This window comes from Acipenser ruthenus, unplaced genomic scaffold (genome assembly GCF_902713425.1).
Source record: "Acipenser ruthenus unplaced genomic scaffold, fAciRut3.2 maternal haplotype, whole genome shotgun sequence".
NCBI classification, from domain to species: Eukaryota; Metazoa; Chordata; class Actinopteri; order Acipenseriformes; family Acipenseridae; genus Acipenser; species Acipenser ruthenus.
The window spans coordinates 395-16,317 of NW_026708554.1; the positions used below are offsets into that span (position 1 = coordinate 395).

General features: G+C 43.9%; 1 protein-coding gene across 1 annotated transcript in view; it reads left to right on the forward strand.

The window, feature by feature from the left end:
- Positions 1 to 3,037: 3,037 nt before the first annotated feature.
- The window catches only part of LOC131734342 (DENN domain-containing protein 11-like), a gene marked incomplete at its 5' end in the record, with an annotated part of 34,938 nt that continues 22,052 nt past the window's right edge, over positions 3,038 to 15,923 (forward strand). Inside the window, 3 exons of the mRNA XM_059021319.1 lie at positions 3,038 to 3,153; positions 3,776 to 3,934; positions 15,567 to 15,720. Coding sequence (XP_058877302.1) covers positions 3,038 to 3,153; positions 3,776 to 3,934; positions 15,567 to 15,720 — 429 coding nt within the window. The remainder of the gene's footprint in view (positions 3,154 to 3,775; positions 3,935 to 15,566; positions 15,721 to 15,923) is intronic.

Sequence of the window (15,923 nt, forward strand, 5' to 3'; positions counted from 1 at the left end):
AACATAAAGCAAAATCTACAATGGAATGGTTCACAAATAAACATATCCAGGTGTTAGAATGGCCAAGTCAAAGTCCAGACCTGAATCCAATCGAGAATCTGTGGAAAGAACTGAAAACTGCTGTTCACAAATGCTCTCCATCCAACCTCACTGAGCTCGAGCTGTTTTGCAAGGAGGAATGGGCAAAAATTTCAGTCTCTCGATGTGCAAAACTGATAGAGACATACCCCAAGCGACTTACAGCTGTAATCGCAGCAAAAGGTGGCGCTACAAAGTATTAACTTAAGGGGGCTGAATAATTTTGCACGCCCAATTTTTCAGTTTTTTATTTGTTAAAGTTTGAAATATCCAATAAATTTCGTTCCACTTCATGATTGTGTCCCACTTGTTGTTGATTCTTCACAAAAAATTACAGTTTCATTTCTTTATGTTTGAAGCCTGAAATGTGGCAAAAGGTCGCAAAGTTCAAGGGGGCCAAATACTTTCGCAAGGCACTGTATATTCTTATTGGAACTATATTACCATAGGTGGGGTGATATGCGTCACCCACAAGGGATAATAAATGTGCTAAAGAATGGACTGTGGTCATATACTACAAGAAATAGGGCTAATCCTGGGACAGGGTCATAACATACTGTATGAATGAAGCTATATCTACAAATCAAGAAAAAAATGGACAATTCTAACTTGGTGGATGTGGTACAAAATCAATCAATCAATTCATTTTTATACAGCGCCTTTCATGGCAAACCATCCCAAAGTGCTTTACAAAATAAATAAAAATTAAAACATTAATTACAACAATTAAAATACTAAAAATTACGGGGGCTCCCGAGTGGCGCATCCAGTAAAAGCACTCGCGTAGAGTGCAGGATGCGCCCTACAGTCTGGACGTCGTCGGTTCGAGTCCAGGCTATTCCTTTGCCGACCGAGGACGGGAGCTCCCAGGGGGCGGCGCACAATTGGCCGAGCGCCGTCCGGGGGGAGGGAGGGTTCCAGACCGCGTTTGATTAGGGTTCCCACCTCTGGCTTACAAAAAACCGGGACACCAGAAGTCTTACAGACTTCCCAGGACAGCTACTTCAAAAAGAGAACAATCCAGGCAAAACCAGAACGATTGGCAACCCTACGTTTGATAGCCAGAATCGCAAAAATTATAAAGTTATAAACATTTCTACCTAGAACCGCCACGTGGGTCAATGTGACCCATGCATTACAATCTTTTTTTTAATATAACCTAAGATATTCTATTTTTTTTTTTTTTTGTAAATGCAGCAAACAAGACTCGCCCCCTCCACCTAGCACACGTGTTTTTTGTTTTTTATTTCAAGCCTTTTTTTGTTTGTAGACTGACTACGAGACAGAGATTGCTATGATTGTGGATTTCTCAAGATGCAAATTCAGTGAAAGCCTAGTTGCTTATTTTTCAATGTACCTGGGAGACATCAATCTTTCGTTTTGCTCCACAAATGCAACTGGAAATATATCAGAAGGAAATATTTAATCTTGAAAGTAGACACACAGCAAACTGAAATGACAGGTAGGATAACAACTTATGTGCCTAATATGAAATGTTATATATTCTTTTTTTATATTACTGTTAGAAAAAAAAAACATTTTGGTTTTACAGGTTTATATGTACCAGTTTACACGTGTTTACACAATAGTGTTCAATGGAACTGCGTCTATGTTAACACAGCTCCTGGATGCAGGCACAGTCAGCTGGCAGACGTGTACGCTCCTCCATAGAGTACATTGCAGTCATCATACCGGAAGTAGTGTTATATTTTCTTTTTATGTAGTATTAGAAACAATGATTTTGGTTTTATAGTTTTGTGTGTACATGTACCCGTTTACACCTGTACCCGGGTATATGTACATATCTGTTTCTTTTGAAATGTATATTTTGTTATATTTTTTCACTGTTTGTAGTCGTGCTGTATATGCGCTCATTTTAAAAATAATGCCTTTATGTTTAATTTTCCATTTAAATATGGTGTTTCTGCGATGCAAATTTTTGATATGATGTTCATGAGTAGGCTAAAACTTTTCAATTGTATCCGGTAGTATGTCTGTCTTTAATTTTCATAACGAAGCAATTTAAAAATGTATGGGTCACAGTGACCCACGTGGCAGTTCTAGGTAGTTCGAAAATCCGGCGGTTCTATGTTAAAACTTGAAGAGCGTGTTGACATCTAGGGATATAGGGATACAGCAATTCAGAGAAATATGTAGGCCCCATTCTTCAAACAGCCTTAAAAGTCAAGAGTAAGATCTTAAATTTAATACGAAACTTGACAGGCAGCCAATGAAAATTTTCCAAAAAAGGTGTAATATGCTCAGTCCTTTTTGTACCAGTCAATATTCATTCAGCTGCATTTTGGACCAGTTGTAACCAAATCACCAGGTGAGAAAGCAGCCCAATCAACAATGCATTACAGTAATTAATACGTGATGTTACAAAAGAATGGATCAAATCTCAGCATCCTTCTATAAAAGGTAAGAGCGAACTCTATGTTTAATAAGTCTCAAAACTAAGAGGCGAATCTAAGATTACTCCCAGATTCCTGATTGAAGTGGATACAACAATGTCACGACCACAGAAGGTCAGGGATAGTGATGTAGTTTGAAGTTGTTTCCTAGTGCCTACCAAAAGTAGAATAATAATTTTTAGTCATCCAAACAACATCATCCAAACAAACAGATAACCTAGAATAAGCATTTGTAGTATCAGCAGTCAATTCAATATGCCCTTGTTGAATTGTGCCAGTCCATGCTTGGCACAAACAAAACAGGAACACCATCTCCTGTAATAGTGTTTTCATACTAGCTGGTAATACTGTGGGAAAGCACACTAGCGCCGGACTGCTTGCTATAGTTTTCTTCACACCAGAAGGAAATCAGGAGCGAGTTCACCTAACTACTGAACTTCTACAGCTCTGCATTCAGCGCGGCAGGCCTTGCATACAAAGAATGCACTGGACGGTGTGACAGTTTGAAAGCTGTATGATGCAGGCTAGCTCTGGTGTGATTCTTTCTTTTTCTGTTGCCAGGTAACATAGTGGAATGGTGTTTGCCTCAGGACGCTGACCTGGTCGGAGTAGAGTTTAAGTCTATGGCCAGCGGATCCCATAGAATCTCTTCAGACTTCATGTAAGTTTGCCCTTATATGTTTAACCCCTTTAACATTTTTATTTGTTGTTTTAATTAATGTATTCTTGTGATTCGTTTTTTCTTGTTTTTCATGTTTAAGACAATTTCTACAAAAAACTGCACCACACTGAACAGTACACCAGGGCTAATATTGGTAGAGAGAAAAAACGTTCAACTGATATATGTTGTAGGTATAAGGGTACGTTGTCACCCTACAGACTGTATATAAATGTTTCTGGAGCTTTTTTGGTGTTTTAAGTTCATATTTACAGTCTTGTGTATTTGAAATTGAAAGCAATGCATAATTTATTGCACTTTTGTTAATTGTGGACAGTGGCATAATAAGGACTTATTATGAATAAAAAAATAAGATTGAACTACTATTACAGTGTTGCTGTTCAAGATAGCTGTAGTTTCAACATTGAAGACATTGAGAAAGACATATTGTCGAAATGTTTGTCAAATAATTTTCTTTTAGTATGAGTGTACTTCTACTTTTATATTTACAGCTGTGTCAAGGGGTGTATGTTACTAGTCTGCGTGCCTGTAGCATCATGTCCCCTCAAAAACACGCTCAGAATTTCACAACTTCTGGTTTGTATTACTGTCCTGTCTTCTCCAGCTATTTCCGCAAAGGCAGTTACTTTGGGCTTGCGTGCTTTGCGAACATGCCGGTGGAGAGTGCGCTGGAAAGAGGGGCTCGGATGAAGTCTGTGGGGATTCTGTCTCCTTCCTACACCCTGCTGTACAGATACATGCACTTCCTTGAGAACCAAGTCAGGTAGGTGCAGGACTTTAAAAAGCTTGCTCTCCAACATATAACCCGAAAGATGCTCCATATCATTTGTCCTGGGGACAGCCAGCAGCCACACACACACACAGTGATCAACGTTTTGTTTTGTTGTGATCATAGTATTTTCTGTTATGAGGACTGTAAATGTACAATGCCTCCTTTTCTACAGTTTATTTAAGTTAAATCTGAGTTTGCACTTGCGTGTAAAGGCATACGTAAACCACAGTAATGATATTACTTTATGAGAATGTGTAATGCCAGAGATTAAAAATAAATAAATACATATATAAAACCTGATGCATACTTTTCTACTGTTTCTGTCTGAAATATACAAACATTTTTCTGGAATAGACCATGTTATAATTCATCTATCTACACAGAAACACAACAGAGAAGCACACAGAATATATTGTAGGATAAGTAATCTGTAAAAAAACAAAAAACAAAACAGGATTCTAATCCAAGGTTATCAATGTAGCCAAGGCCAAGTCATTTTTTTAAGAGTAGTGCCTGGTACATTAAAAAATAGAGGGGTATTTCAGCCCGTATTGCGCATTGTTTGACTTGGATCTTTTTGTATCATTTGTTTATAGCACAGTTGTTTTCTTTATACACATTTTGTGTAACATCCCCCCCTTTAGGATATCTTGAAACAATGTAATATTTCTTAATACTTATCATTCAAGGTTTAACTTAAGTGCTATATTACAGTACGTGACCGAGTGATACAAGCAGAGGGTACAAAGCTTTCAGTATTTTCAGCTTCTTTGTTTATGATTAAAATGGTTAGATTTTATCAGTTATTTTTTTAAGGCTTATTTTGTATTCATAAATGTATTGTGTACCGGCTGCGCATATGAGTACCTGCACTTTTTTGTTGAGAATTCCCCCCCTGAGCGAGAACATTAACTTCAGTGAAACATTAAGAATAAATGGGGGGGGGGGGGGGGGGGGTCTTGTCAGTGAAAGCGGAGAAAGTCATTGTTAATGGAACATTTATGTTTAACTCTGCAAATTAAATATGTGTTTGTTCAACTTGACCTCCCTCTGATTTATTTTGTAATATTAATCAAAAGTCAGCAAAGCACTCGCTTAGTCAATTAAAAGTTCACTATTTACATTTCAAAAGGTTTTTGGTGAAACGTCACTTTATAAACATTAGATGCCATTTATTATTTGTTTATTATTATTTGTTTATTTAGCAGACGCCTTTATCCAAGGCGACTTATAGAGGCTAGGGTGTGTGAACTATGCATCAGCTGCAGTCACTTAAAATTATGTCTCACCCGAAAGACGGAGCACAAGGAGGTTAAGTGACTTGCTCAGGGTCACACAATGAGTCAGTGGCTGAGGTGGGATTTGTGTCTGTCACGCTTGGGGTGTAGGCTAAGGCACTGAGCCACACTTGGATCGGGCGCTTGTGGAGTAACCCTAGTTGGGTGGGTGATGAAGCCGAGGCCATCAGACCCAATAGTTTTTAACACAACACCAATTATACTGTGAACCCTTGTTGAACAGGGCCAGACAGTTGCAAATGGCAGCCACTCTGTCGTCCGACAGGTAGGCTTGCACTGTGTGGGCCGCTGCTCCTTCCTGCGACTGGGCAGATCAACCAGTCGTTCAGCTAATTCATCACCCTGATCACTTGCAGCCGCAAGGGAGCTAGAATGGCATCCATGCACTTTGAAACGTGCGGGGGGCTAAGGAGAGGTTGAACCACAGCACAGAAAACTCAGGACGCTCCCCTGTAAGGCGAAGCGGAGATACTTCCTGTGCACTAGACGATTAGCAACGTGGAATCCACGTTCTTTCAGCCCAGTGTGATAAACTATTCGCCCGGCCGGACAGCCTGGCGAGTATGGCAGATGCCAGCACGTAACATCCGGGGCAACCACCGGTGCAGGCGGGGTCAGCTCCGGGGCCGGCTGGGCTAGGGCCACAGCAAGGGCTTGAGCCTGCTGCCTGGCCAGGCCCAGCGCCGCGTACAGCTCAGCCGTGTACTGAAGCACTCAGGCACCAAGGGTGTAGACTCACCGAGGACACTGAGTGAGGTAGAATACAGTACTGGTGCACCGAAGCATCGGGGCACCAAGTGTAGGTGTTATTCACATGCTGTGGCGCTAAGCACTGAGGCATGAAGCATCTAAACACTGAGGGCGCCGACTGAGAGTCGCCCAGCCTTAACCGCGTGAAGTCAACACAACCTGAGTTAGCACATAGCATACACCGGGTGGATACAAAGGCTCGAGTGGCTGTGGTAGGCAACCAGAAGAGCAGTACAGGGGAGTGTCACAAAGACGGCCAGAGTGGGTGGCGTCAGACCAGACAGGAATTCAAACAAAGAGACGGTGGTTGTGATGAGCTGAGTGCAATGGCTGCACTCAGCGTTTAATAACAAAATAAAAGGTTTGAAACACAAAAACACGGGACACGGCACTATACGCCAAAATAAAGAGACAAACAAAACAGACTAAACAGTGAACAGACAAACGGACAAACACGGTGAGTGAAAACACTAATTACTTTACTTTTGACTTTCTTTTCTCCTTCTCTCTCTCCCGTTCTCCACTCACCGAACACCAACCCCGACTGAGTGAAACTGTGCATCTATATATACTGTTGTGCTGGGATTCAATTACTAATTAATTATTCACTTGAATCCCAGCACGTGAATTAATTCTGTGCAACCCCGTGCTCACATATTACATTTAACCAGCACGTGAAGTGATTTGTGCTCTCCTCGTGCCTAAATACAAATATACACTTTAAGCACACGTGAAACACAGACCCGTTTATATCCCGTGTACCAATCTATACACCAACATTAACATACGCACGCATACATACATACACAGAACACACAAATGCACACAGGGGCGGGGCACTTTGCCACATATACCCCCCCTTGTGCGCAGCACACATGGCCTCAACGGCCACCTCCCCCCTTAAATACCCAGCAGTCCAGGCCAAAGTCTCGGGCTGGGAAGGGAGGCTTCAGTGGGCCCATGGCTGGAAATGCTGTCAGCTCCCCTGCCGGTAGTGGCACGGCTGACAGCATGCTGGTCCTGTCCTGCAGCGAAAAAGCTGCGGGGGCAGGTGGTCCCCCCGACCTCCCCCTTCTTCGTAGCCGGCAGCTCCCTCCTGTGGGGCTCCGGCCACAAGAACTCCTGCAGCGAAACTGCTGCTGGGGAAAGTGGTCTCCAGACCTCCTCCCCCTTCTTCGTGGCCGGCAGCTCCCCTTTCTGGGGCTCCGGCCACCGTACTCCCTGCGGAGGTACGGGCAGCAGAGGCAGCTCCTGCTCCTCTGCTCCGGGCGGTGGTGGAGGCAGAGGCAGCTCCAGCTCCTCTGCTCCTGGCGGTGGTGGAGGCAGAGGCAGCTCCAGCTCCTCTGCTCCTGGCGGTGGTGGAGGCAGAGGCAGCTCCAGCTCCTCTGCTCCTGGCGGTGGTGGAGGCAGAGGCAGCTCCAGCTCCTCTGCTCCTGGCAGTGGTGGAGGCAGAGGCAGCTCCAGCTCCTCTGCTCCTGGCGGTGGTGGAGGCAGAGGCAGCTCCTGCTCCTCTGCTCCGGGCGGTGGCGGAGGCAGAGGCAGCTCCAGCTCCTCTGCTCCTTGCGGTGGTGGTGGCGGAGGCAGAGGCAGCTCCTGCTCCTCTGCTCCTTGCGGTGGTGGTGGCGGAGGCAGAGGCAGCTCCTGCTCCTCTGCTCCTGGAGGTGGTGGAGGCAGAGGCAGCTCCTGCTCCTCTGCTCCTTGCGGTGGTGGTGGCGGAGGCAGAGGCAGCTCCTGCTCCTCTGCTCCTGGAGGTGGTGGAGGCAGAGGCAGCTCCTGCTCCTCTGCTCCTGGAGGTGGTGGAGGTAGAGGCAGCTCCAGCTCCTCTGCTCCTGGCGGTGCTGGCTCCCTCTGCTGTGGCGGCTGGGCATGTGCACGCCGTGCTGCCTTCAGCAGCATAGCGAGAGGCTGCTGGGGGACACCAGCATCCTGCCCTTCTCCCCCCAAAAAATTTTCAGGGGGTTGAGCCTGTAACCCCTCCCCTTCCAGCTCTTGGGGCTGAACCAGCAGGCATTTTCCCCTCTGCTGGTGGCTTGGGTCCCAGGGCTGTGGAAGCCCCGACTTGCCTCCCTTTGGGCTGTGGACGCACCGACTCCTCCCTTTTGGGCTGTGGACGCACCGACTCCTCCCTTTTGGGCTGTGGACGCACCGACTCCTCCCTTTTGGGCTGTGGACGCACCGACTCCTCCCTTTTGGGCTGTGGACGCACCGACTCCCCCCTCTTGGGCTGTGGACGTTCGGGCTCCCCCCACTCAGGCGTAGGACGTTCGGGCTCCTCCCACTCAGGAGTAGGACGTTCGGGCTCCTCCCACTCAGGCGTAGGACGTTCGGGCTCCTCCCACTCAGGCGTAGGATGTTCGGGCTCCTCCCACTCAGGCGTAGGACGTTCAGGCTCCTCCCGCTTGGGCTGTGGACGCTCAGGCTCCTCCCGCTTGGGCTGTGGACGCTCAGGCTCCTCCCATTTGGGCTGTGGACGCTCAGGCTCCTCCCATTTGGGCTGTGGAGGCAAAACCAGCAGGCATTCACCCTCTGCTGGTGGAGATGGGGACAGCAGGTACTCACCCTCTGCTGGTGGAGATGGGGACAGCAGGCATTCACCCTCTGCTGGTGGGCCTGCTACCTGGGCTGCTGTTCCTTTTATCGTTGCCTCCAGGTAGCTGAGGAGAAACTCCACACCTTCCTCCAAAGTGTTTGGGGTGTGTTCCTCCTGATAGGCCTCCCATCTCTCACTGTCCATCATCCACAGGGCCCGGACGATTATGGGCAGAGACTGGGCCTCCAGCCCAGCATTCTCTAGGAACCAGCCCCGCAGTTTGATGGCGTCTTCTGCCATTGACTTTTTTTTTTTTTTTTTTTTTTCCAGACCCCTCCTGGTCTGACGCTTGGAGGCGCGGCTATCCCACGATGACACCACGTGTCACAAAGACGGCCAGAGTGGGTTGCGTCAGACCAGACAGGAATTCAAACAAAGAGACGGTGGTTGTGATGAGCTGAGTGCAATGGCTGCACTCAGCGTTTAATAACAAAATAAAAGGTTTGAAACACAAAAACACGGGACACGGCACTATACGCCAAAATAAAGAGACAAACAAAACAGACTAAACAGTGAACAGACAAACGGACAAACACGGTGAGTGAAAACACTAATTACTTTACTTTACTTTTGACTTTCTTTTCTCCTTCTCTCTCTCCCGTTCTCCACTCACCGAACACCAACCCCGACTGAGTGAAACTGTGCATCTATATATACTGTTGTGCTGGGATTCAATTACTAATTAATTATTCACTTGAATCCCAGCACGTGAATTAATTCTGTGCAACCCCGTGCTCACATATTACATTTAACCAGCACGTGAAGTGATTTGTGCTCTCCTCGTGCCTAAATACAAATATACACTTTAAACACACGTGAAACACAGACCCGTTTATATCCCGTGTACCAATCTATACACCAACATTAACATACGCACGCATACATACATACACAGAACACACAAATGCACACAGGGGCGGGGCACTTTGCCACAGGGAGCACACGGTGCTGCACCATGGTGCAGAGCGGCGATAACCATAGCTTATGCCAGGGTGGAGCACAGGCTCAAGGAGCTACAACCTGTTATTTCTTTTTAACTGCAAAGGCAGTAATAGGAACATACAGGCTTATACCCAGCCATTCGGCTATGGGAGAAACACATTCACCATGCCAGGTGGGTGACCAAGCGCGCCAAGTAGGCGGGCTGAAACAAAAATATCAGTCACCACGGCAACGCGGTTAACTGATAGGAGGCTGTGTGGTCCAGTGGTTAAAGAAAAGGGCTTGTAACCAGGAGGTCCCCGGTTCAAATCCCACCTCAACCATTGATTCTTTGTGTGACCCTGAGCAAGTCACTTAACCTCCTTGTGCTCCGTCTTTCAGGTGAGACGTAATTGTAAGTGACTCTGCAGCTGATGCATAGTTCACACACCCTAGTCTCTGTAAGTCGCCTTGGATAAAGGCGTATGCTAAATAAACAAATAATAATAATAATAATAATTTTGTTTTGTTTTTCCAGCCCACTGAGTATGCGGGCTAAAGCAAGCCTGCGTATCTAACTCAACAGCGGGGCGCACCAGAGCTGCCGGTGGATATCATACCACATTTTATTTTTAAAACTGCAGGGCAGTGAAGAAAAAACACATCATACACACACACAACAGCAAGGTTGTGAGGGTAAAATAGCAGTCACCACGGCAGCGCGTGTGACTGCTTTTAAACAGCGCACCGAGTAGGCGGGCTGAGACAAGCCAACAGAAGCCGCTCAACAGCGGGGCCAGCAGGGCTGGGTCCCGGTGGAAATAACGCTGTATTATTTTTTATTTCTAAACTGCAAGGCAGTAAAGAAACAAAAATACACACACTCCACGCAAGCTGTACAGGTAAAAATAATAGTTACCACGGCAATGCAGGTAACTGATTTTGTTTTGCTTTTACCAGCCCACCGAGTAGGCGGGCTGAAACAAGCCGGCGTAAGCATCTCGACAGCGGGGCACAGCATAGTTGCAGGCTGTAGAGGGAAGGGACCCCGATATGGTGCTGACTTTGTGCATTAGCACTGAGGCACTGCTCGCACTACGTTGAACACTGGTAAGTCCACTCATTAGCGTTACAGCAAGGTATGCTGAGCCCCGTGCGCACCGAGTAACCTGTTTTCACTGATACTGTGCAGCACAGTGAGCTATGTGCTAGGTTGAGCAGTGCTTACGCAATAACCTGTGCGTCCCAAGCGCACTGTGTACTGCATTTGAGATGCTAGGAAGGGAGTCAGCGTGGAGTCAGCGTGGAGCGTGTACCAGGGGGGGACAGAGGCCGAAGCCGCGGTGGGTGATGTTTTATTCAGACAAAAATATCACAATTTCTAATGAGAAAGAAGTGAAGGAGAGAGAGAGAGTACACCGAATGCACATGAACCAACTCACCGCAGCGGTCAGGTTTGGCCGGCGGCTCCACTCGACAACGGGGATACGTCAGTATCTAGCCCCAAGGAGGAGAGCACGGCTGGGTCACTCGACAGCGAGGATACGGCCAGGCCTGGCCCTGAGGAGGATACTGTTACTCTCAAGAAGAAAAGACAACTCATTCGCGGATGACTGCACAGACAGTCGCTTACATACGACAGACAGGTAAAAAAGAGCAGGCCACCACCAGTCGGGGAAGCCGCTGAAAGACAGAAAGATAAAAGAACTCGGTCATTTTTCAAGAATCGTTGATTCCAGGAAAGCGGCAGCCAGCTTTGAGCACGAATGCTAGGGAAATACAACTGACCCGAATCGACTCGAGGGCTATTTCTTATCACTCAGCTAAACACAGAGGTCTTACCTTACCATCTTGAGAAGGAAAAAGGGAGATCTTCCTGTGAGTGACGGTTTTATACCCTCGGTGGGCGGGACCGAGTGCGTCATCCCAGGAAGGGGCATTCGACAACTCTGATATAGAGAGCTCAGCATTACCTACCTCAAGGGCAGGAATATCCCATACATAATGTTGGTGGTCGTCTTTGACTTGAAAGGGAATCTCTTCTCTGTCTCTGTTGTCACATGATCCTCTCACTCATAATGAGGCAGGGCTTGTATGCATCAGAAGAACGGCTGCTGTTATCGAAAATTAAACTGATCGTGCAGGTTATTTTATTATAAAGACTATGACTCGAGTCGAGTCACTTAAAAATTGCGAACCAATGAAAATCGAGTCACTACAATTATTTTAAACCTGGAGAGTTTTGAATGGCATAATAGTGATTGAAATGAACTGCAAATAAAAATGTTTTAGTCAAGCCGATGTTCTTTCCTCACCTCTGTAGGAGGTTCGATTTCTTCTTAAAAATAATTAATCTTCTTCAGGTAAAGTCAATCAAAAATATTTTATTCAGGAATCAAAATGCAAACAAGAACAAAGCAAATCAAAGGCTATGCATCAGTGATCTCACATACAAGACTCAGTGGATGGTGTTCTGAGCTGGCATCAGTGTAGATGTTATTTACTTCTGAGCCGAGCTGAGCTTTCATGGCATCAGAGATGTTTTCTTTTTTCTGAGCTGGCATGTCACAGAGATGTTAGTTTCTGAACTGGCATCAGTGTAGAGCTTTATGAGCTGAATTCAGTGTAGATGTTTCTGAGCTGAGCCCACCTTTCATGGCATCAGAGATGTTCATTTTCTGAGCTGGTATCAGTGTAAATGTTATTGAGCTGAGCTAAGAAATTACTTGGTACAGAACAGATATACAGCTAGCTTACGTAACATGACCAAATTTGGTCTTATTTCCCTAGCATGATGCATGGTGTGAGACAAAACACATTAAAAGTTAACATTTGCGTTTCTTCTTCACTTTATCAATGTCAGCAGAAACCCAGATAACAAGAAGTTACATTTAAGAACAGTGCTATGAGTTTTGCTCAATTCTAACAGGCAGCGTATACCCATGCATCACAAGGTCGAACAACAAGACTGGTGATTGCAAACTAATGATGTGCCCCAGCTATGTACAGCTTAGTGTTAAGAGTTTATTAACCGTGTTGATTCAGAGCTTACATTAAACACAGGAAAATCACACAATGTTCACAGACAGTTTGATTTCTCACTTTATCATTTAAATGGGAAGCATAAGTAACAGGTTGTATAATGAAAAGGAACCGAGGCAGATGAAACAATAAGAGCTTGTGCTGTTTAACTGGAACAATGTGTACAAGGTGCTTGTTTATGAGAAAAAGCCCACATGTTCCAGTAGTGTGTTATTATGCATTCTGTGACACTTACCTAAAGTTATAGCATGTCACTTTTAACAAAAGTAAGTTAGAACCAGTTTTAATTGGTTTGATTATGGTTTGTACATAGGCTCAAAACAGCTTATTAAGCAGAAACAAAGGTTTTAATCCCTCCGAGGTCACTCTGCACTGAGTTATAAAAAGCCAGTCACTCCAACATAAGCCAGTCACTTACAACTTAAGACTCACCTCTTCAAAGAGCACCTGTAGAACTCCTCTGTTTGTATCCTGGGACACTATCACCCTTCATGTAAATGTGCTTTATTTTGCTCTTATCAGCCCCTATTTTACTGCATTTAATCCTGTACTTCAGAATAATACTGTAATCTGCCAAGTTTTTAACCTGTAGTACTTTGTATTTAATCACATCCTGATGTAACTATCACTATTTAATCATATCCTGATGTAACTATCACTATTACCTGCTGTATTATTGAATTGTTATTGTATTTCTTGCTCTTATTGTATTACTTGTATTGTAACGCTTGAAATGTTTTTGCCTACGATTGTAAGTCGCCCTGGATAAGGGCGTCTGCTAAGAAATAAATAATAATAATAATAATAATAAGTGTAATTAGGGCCACGTGCCAAGCTAAAGAGCTACAAGGTCAGGAACGTTTTAAAATCCGTACACTTCTATAAAAGCATGTGAGATACTGTACTATGTTTACATCTCAAATGGGCTGTAACTTTAACCATTCCATTTTAAAACTTTGAGATATTGACTCATAAAACAGGGCCTTTTCGCTTCAATGTTTTGTAAAATACTATGTGTTTAAATGTATTACATTTAAGAACCTTTATAGTCTTAACACTTTGCGGACGGTGAGAATTCTACCATTTTGTGGGCCAACTGACATGACATAACTTTAGGGCATTGTAGCCGAGCTGTTGCTGCGATGACGTCACGGACCAGGAAGGAACGACACATAAACAATGAATGGGTGGGTGAAGCTGAACGCAACGGCGCTCAGTGTTTTATTAAATAATAAAATAAACAAAAGATTTAAACAAACAACAAACAAAAAGGCACAAGGGCCAAACAAATAAACAAATAATTATCGTGCTGGTGTAAACCAGCACGCTTAGCAGTTATTTCTAAGTTTCGTTTTCTCTCTCCTCGCTCTCTCCGCTCTCACTCCTAACACAATCTCTCTGAGGGTTGAGAGCTGCAGGTTTATATACAGTGACCATCTCCCGATTAGCAAAAATTAATCAATGAATTAACTCGGGAGATGGTCACCGTCTGCACGAGTTTAATAAGGATGCGTGACTGTCAGCTAGCCAGATAAATCACTAGCTGATCAGTGACGCATCCTCACGAGGTTTTTAAACTATAAAAACAATAACAAATACGAGGCACATTGATCTGCGCCGCAAACAATAATACAAATCATAATAACACAGTGTACATATATATATATATATATATATATGGGCGGGACACTCCGCCACAGGCATGTATACATATCTGCTTAAAATATACACAATTATACATTCCTATAAAGCTGTTGCTCTGCAGATTATTAAATAAACAATAGTTTCATTCTATAATCAAGTATACCCACACTGACCTAGTTTGAATATAAAGTGCACTTTGTCCATAAAATATTTAAACAACAACACGTTTTCAATATAAATAAATACTACATTAGAATAACTAAGTAATAGCTATACAAGTAATATACTACATAGGACCAAATTTATAAATGGCAAAATGAAAAAGGGACTATTAATGTAAAAAAAAAAAAAAAAAAAGGTAACACTAACAGCAAAGTCTGATGCAATATTGTAAGCGTAACACATTAACCTACACTAAAAAATTGGACAATGTACTATCCTTACACACATTAGTATATTTATAACCAGGGCTTATTTCACATAACTAACATCTAATGAAAACTAAACAAGCAGAACTGGAACATTCACAGGCTCTTCAGAATCTTCATATCAGTGTGAAGAAGTTCATAATCCAGGAGATGCTCTTCTCCTTCTGGCATTCTTTCCATCAACATCTTCTATAAAAATGTCTTCTACCATATTTCTTGGATCAGTAAGCGTTCTGGGTCTTGCAAAACGATTTCTAAACATTTCCAGTAAAGAATTGCACTTTGATGCCATGGTCTACGGTAATCTTGAGTAAACACTGCAACCATAGATACTGAAATTATGCACTGCATCCAAAAACTAAACTCTATTGGTTAGGAGCTTTAGTGAAATACATTTTGATTGGTTCACCATGCCTGAAGTTTGCCACACAGATATTTCACTACAGTAAATGTTGTGTTTGTTTATAAACATTCTGGGTGATTTTAGTATGCTGTCAGGTAATACTTTGTACTTGTAGAATGCATTGTGGTCGCCAAAATAAAAATATCGATCTTGAACTACAAACCGGACTAACTGGTGTTTGATTGTCTGAAGTCTGATTAAGCTTTTTATGATAATTTGAAAAAAAATAACAACTTGTATAATAATAACTTGTCACAGGACTGTGTGAAATTATAATGGGCTGTCTGCAAAGGGTTAAATAAAAATGAATAATTTCTCTTAAGTCATTGACAAAGCTACCAAAGCTGTAGTCGGTAACTAATTGTGGTTGTATAACCACTGCTGGAGTTTAGAACAATAGTGATGCGCCGACAGAAGAGTCATGTTGTATGAATCACTGATAGAAAATTGGATGACAGCAACAGGTCAGTAATGTGGGTATAAGTCCATTTGAGATTAAAGCTGTAGGAAGATTGAATTGTAATTATGCTTAACTGTCTTGCTGCAGGCATCAGCTGGAGTCTCCGGGGCACTATACTCAGTTAGAGGCTTTTTATGAAGACAAGAAGGGTGTCCTGCCCATTGGGAATGGAGCAGCTACCTCCCTCCAGCCAGTCCACTGGCTGCCTTCCATCAACAGATGCATGCACCCTGAAATGAAGGTAGGCACAGAAAGCTGCACTATCATTAGACATTAGGGATAGTAAGGTAGGTGCTTGTATGATTTAATTATTGCCTCTTTTTTTCTCAGAGTATAACCGCAATTAAATATTGTGTGCTGTACGAGCGCCTTTTTACCCCACTGTGCACATGTTTCTTATGTTAAAAAGTGACGGGGCCTTGGCCCCCGTGGCCCTCCCGGCTC